The 5281-nt window shown below is 41.8% G+C and overlaps 1 protein-coding gene across 1 annotated transcript; it reads left to right on the top strand.

Annotated features, from left to right (window-relative positions):
• Positions 1 to 3831: 3831 nt before the first annotated feature.
• On the top strand, positions 3832 to 4371 carry LOC107483523 (serine/threonine-protein phosphatase 7 long form homolog). The gene has a single exon (XM_016104145.1). The coding sequence runs from the start codon at positions 3832 to 3834 to the stop codon at positions 4369 to 4371; it is 540 nt and encodes a 179-aa protein (XP_015959631.1).
• The last annotated feature ends 910 nt before the right edge of the window (positions 4372 to 5281 follow it).

Genomic DNA, 5281 nt, shown 5'->3' with positions numbered 1-5281 from the left:
TTTGATGTAGTTGTCACCTAATCCTACAACTCCATGACGGTGGTCCTTGAAACCGCTTTCCTTAAAACTCAAGGCGTCAAACATGTTTCGAAACAAGATGTTTGAGTTGGCCCCTACGTCGACCAAGATTTGCTTGACCAGACTGGTCCCGATCCTCGCCATAATCACCATTAGCAGGTCTTTCGGGAGGTTGTCACACCAGTGATCCCCAGGGCCAAACGATATTTCTGAAAGCTCTCGTCATCACAGCAAGTATCTTAGCAACTTTTTTTGTTATGGACTTTGATTTTGGTAGGGCATTTCTATCAACCACCATATTCACCACCACTGTTGGAATTGTGTATGAGTTCTCCGGGGGGTCTTGCCTTGGCTTGACAGTCCGACTGCGGTCCTCTTCCGAATGCTCTCTTTCTTTTCTTCTTGGCTCCCGGATGAACTGTGAAAATTCATTCAACTTTCCTTCTCATATAGCCTGTTCTAGCGTGTCTTTTAGGTCAAAGCAAGCCTGTGTCTTGTGCCCAAAACCCTTGTGATAATCATAATACAAGTTCTTATTTCCTCCAGTTTGGTCTTTCAATTGCCTCAGCTTGGGCAGGATGCCCTTGCTCCCAATCTGTTGGAAGACTTCTACTATCGAGGCAGTCAAGGGGTGTAATTTGTGAATTTGCCTATCCAAAAAAATGGCTTGAACAACCTCCCAGATGCCATCTCTCTCGGGGCGTCTTTCAGCCTTTCCGAGTTGACGGCCTGACGAGTGGGTGGGGTGGCTTGCTGCCGTTTGTTGGTGGCTACCACCTGGCTAACCTTCTCATCGTTTATATATCCCCTTGACACATCCTAGATCTCCTGCATTGTTCAAACAGGCTTGGTGGTCAAGTGTTTCCAGATGTCCTTGTTCACTAGGCCGTTAGTGAGGCATAAACTGGCCACAGAGTCTGTGAGATCGCCAATCTCTAAGCACTCATCTTTGAAATGGTCCAAGTATTTTCTCGTGTGATTGCCGACCCATTGTGTTATCTCCAAGAGGTTAATCGGGTGCTTTGCCTTGGCAATGCGAGTAGTGAACTGGGCTAAGAAACTTAGAGAAATATTTTTGAATGTGGTTATAGAACCTTGTGGCAGAGAATTGAACCACTGGATTACCGGTCCAGCCAGGGCTCCAGGGAACGCCCGGCATTTGACCGCATCTCTTATGCCTTCCAACTTCATTCTAGCCTCAAATGCCGTGATATGCTCTTGTAGTCTTTAGTACCATTGTACCTCATGTCCGTCAGCTTATCAAATTTTTTGGGTAGGCGGACCTTGAGGATGGAAGAGTGAAAAGGAGTGGCACCGATCACCACGGGATCCCGGTGCTACCTCTTCCACTCCTCCTTACATTCCAAGCTTCTCGACTTGCCTATGAAGTAGAAGGGCTGGGTTTGACCGTCGATTTGGTCGTGCCCGTCGTCCTCCTTTTCCTGTCACCTTTCTCTCGATCTCTTCACAGGGGACCGGGTGCGAGAATGGCTGGGCAACGGCTCTATGCGTGAGCTGGTATTACACCTAACCTCCAAGTTTTAGCGGCTGCTCGCCACTAATTCTCTCTCGAGGTTTTGAATCCTGTGCCTAAGTTCTTGCATGATCCTGGAGTTGTCGTTGCCTGTACCCCCAAATAGATGCCTTTTGAGGGATTGCTCGTGGGAGAGACCATTTTCAAAAGGGGTTGGTCGATGGCTCTGAGAGGTTCCCGTGCTCACCTTACTCATGAGGCGACGCCCTTGGCGGTTGCCCCCTTCTTCTGGCTCGTCCACCGGGCAGGAAGCCTCCATCATTAACTCACGTTAAGTCGTGACAGACAACACAATTGTTCGGTTATTCGTCAGACCGGTGGAGTATGGATCGTTGATGGTGAGGGTCGGAACCTGGACGCAAGAGCTGCGATAAGGTGCGATGCTAGGAGTCGTCGGTGGATTGGCGGGTGGGGCCACCTACAAGGACACTTCGATGCCAAATTAAGCGGTCGTACGTAGAGGCGGCTAATTATGGTAAAAGTGATGTACTTGAGGAGAGGGCTAGGTCCCTCTCCTTTATCCCCATTCGTTGGGTGAGCCCTCTCACTCGAGCCCCACCCCTTAGAAGCTTCCGCCAGCGGTATAAATCTTTCCACAGGTGGTCGTGTTACATGAGGGGTGTCTCGCCATGCAGCCGGATTGTGGGTCCATTTAGTGGACCTTAAGCATTTATTGGGCTGGGCCAAAACACTAATAAATGAAGAAATAGTCAATTGCATATTAAATTAGATAATGATATTTGAACAAAATTCTTTCTTTGTTTAAATAAACAGAATTTATAATCTACTCTTTCGACGTATGTCAAAAAGAAAAATATATGATGGAGAATTAATTTTGTTCATGTAACAAAAAGATATCTTTATTCAAATATTATTACTCTATTGGATTTGATGCTCTAAATCCAATATTTAAAACTTTTATCCATGACTTGTTTGAAAATTCTTTTAAGCATTTGTTTTCATTCTTTCTCTTGTTAGAGATATAACAATTAATGTTACTTTCTCCTATCAGTTTAAACTTTTCAGAAGAAGACTTTTATGACACCTTTTATTCAAAAATTATTTTTCATATGGAGGCTGTATTGATGTTTTGGCTGAATATTAGGGAGTGAGGTGTTTTGCTGGTATGTGGATGTCACGGTCAACACGCAGGGAGTGTGGTACCACTGTCCGTCAGAAGCGTGTCAGCACCCCAGCAACACGCCGTGAGCGTGTGACTCGGCACGCATGTAGCTCCCTGGCAACACGCGGGGGGCGTGTTGCCTGCGAATCAAGCAGGTTTTGCAGAGTTTCGCGCCTTTCCAATATGCTGCAGCAACACGGGGTGGGCGTGTTGGAGGCTGTCTACATGCAGGGGATAGCTCCTTCACCCCGATAAGCAGCAAATGTTACTCTTTGGGCTCTATAAAAAGAGACCCTCACCTCCAGTACATGCATTAGAGTGTGTTAGCGTTAGTATATGTTAAAGAGAAGAAGTGTTGCGAGTAAAGAAATAAGAAGGGGGCTAAAAATTAGAGAAAAAAATATTAGTTTGTATTTATTTAAAAAAATGGTACGTAATTATACGGCACTCGAGAAACAAATTATAAATTATTTATATCATCCAATTTATGTAAGTTGATAAATTATATTCTTTTTATGTATTTAAATTTTTTAATTTTTGTTATTTAACATATATAAAAATATAGTAGGATTATTGTTTTTTTTATTTTATGAATAGTTTAGAATAAAATTTTTATTTGTAAAATATAATTATATTCTATTTATAAACGTTAATATGTAATTTTTTTGTTATGATTAGATTAATTATCTATTATAATTATTTAAAAAAAGAAGTGTAAGTATAAATATTTGTTTATAATATTTAAAGAAATAAATGTTAATATATAATTTTTTATTATTTTTCTTAGAATGAAAATATTTTTCTGTGAGTTTAATAAACAATTTTAATATTAATAAATGACTAAATATATTTTTAAATAAATATGGTAATATTTGTTAAATATTTTAATAAATAAATATTATAATAAAAATGTGAATATTTATAACAATATTTATATTGATGTCGATTTATTATTTGTAAGAATTATTATTTATTTAAACTAATAAATACATTTTTGTGGAACCAGCCTAACAGTAATTTGATGGTTCGTAAACTGGATCCACGACAAACGTGGAACTTAATGGTCGAAAGCCACTTACGCTCGACGGGATTCTACCACGTTTCTAGGATTGGGGTGATAAGAGGATTTTACCTCTTATTAGTTGCTCTAGCGGAAATGTGGAGGCCAAAAACTCACACTTTTGTATTGTTGGTGGGTGAGGTTACTATGCCACTAGAGAATGTCGCACATATATTTGACCTACCCATTTATGGAGAGCCTGTGAACGGATGGACAGATAGTAGTAGCGTCTTCCTACAGAGCCAGAGCATCACGATATTTGGTCATGAACTAGAAGTCAGTAGTTTTTCGATGTCCTATATAAAGTTGGGTTGGCTTCGACGTATCAGAGATCCAGAGCCGTTGGACACTAAGGAGTCTACTAGAAGATATGTCAGATGCCAGATTTTTTATTTGTTGGGTTCGACTCTATTCACAGACAAGTTGAATGCATATGCCCACGCGAAGTATCTACCATTGCTTCGCGACTTCGAGCGGATCCATACTTATAGTTGGAGGTCAGCATGTCTCGCACATCTTTACAAAGCACTATGTCATGCATCACGATATGATACAAAGGAGATGGATGGCCCTCTTAATCTGTTGTTTGTTTGGGCATGGGAGCGAATACCCTGTATTACGCCCGTACCGAGATAGACCCTTTCACCGGCTAAGATACCAGTTGCTATGAGATAACAAAAAACCTATTTTAGTCTTGCGTATTATTCACGATGCATGTTTGATTTACGGTGAATTTTTAAATTTTTTCAATGAATCACGTTTCAGGTGGAGTCATTCGGAACGGACCACAGCATGGTTATTGAAGACCGTAGCGAGATTTAGGAAAGATATAGACTACATGGAGGAGGTAAATATTTAGGGTTTGTGTGATTCCTATTTCCAAACATTAATATTAAGGTTCTAATATACCAATAATATGTGGTAGTTTGAGTGGCGGTCGTACGACGGATTGATCATACCCAACGAGTTATAAGGACATCTTGAGGTGTGTGACATCGTTGCTCCGTTGTTGTCATTTGACTGTGTCGAATGGCACCTTCTAGACCGAGTGATGTGTCAGTTTGGGTATGCACAACCTCCACCACAAGTAGCAAGAGACATTCCGCTGGACCAGCATTGCATCACTCTTCGTGGAGTGCAACTTAAACCTAGGAACCATCATCGCCACCAGCACCACTCAGTCCAGCACGCTGAGGACTCCGACTATGACCCTAAGCACCACAGAGACGACATATTCGAGCACCACGCATGTCGCGTGAGTCCATTTCATTCAAGTATTGGATCAATTTGGGGCGACCTTTCAACGTTCGCCTCAAGGCGGGATTAGCGACCAATGTGGGTCCCTCATAAGCAAGCCATGTCTCGAGATCACCTAATGATGTGAACTCAAATCTATATACCTTATGAACATCTGTCATCTTGTACACATCATGCACATACAATTGCCAATCGAGACATTGGTTAGCACAACAAGCAATAACATGGCGACATGATAGTCGTTCCACCTGAAAGTGCCCACAGTCACAGGTCCGTTGCGTAAGATCAA

The sequence above is a fragment of the Arachis duranensis genome, chromosome 4 (genome assembly GCF_000817695.3).
Source record: "Arachis duranensis cultivar V14167 chromosome 4, aradu.V14167.gnm2.J7QH, whole genome shotgun sequence".
In the NCBI taxonomy this organism is placed as follows: Eukaryota; Viridiplantae; Streptophyta; class Magnoliopsida; order Fabales; family Fabaceae; genus Arachis; species Arachis duranensis.
Note: the sequence above shows the minus strand (reverse complement) of the source record. Positions and strands in the feature narration are given on the sequence as shown.

Coding starts and splice junctions, on each gene's coding strand:
- LOC107483523 (XM_016104145.1), top strand. CDS start 3,832: ATGTGGAGGCCAAAAACTCACACTTTTGTATTGTTGGTGGGTGAGGTT.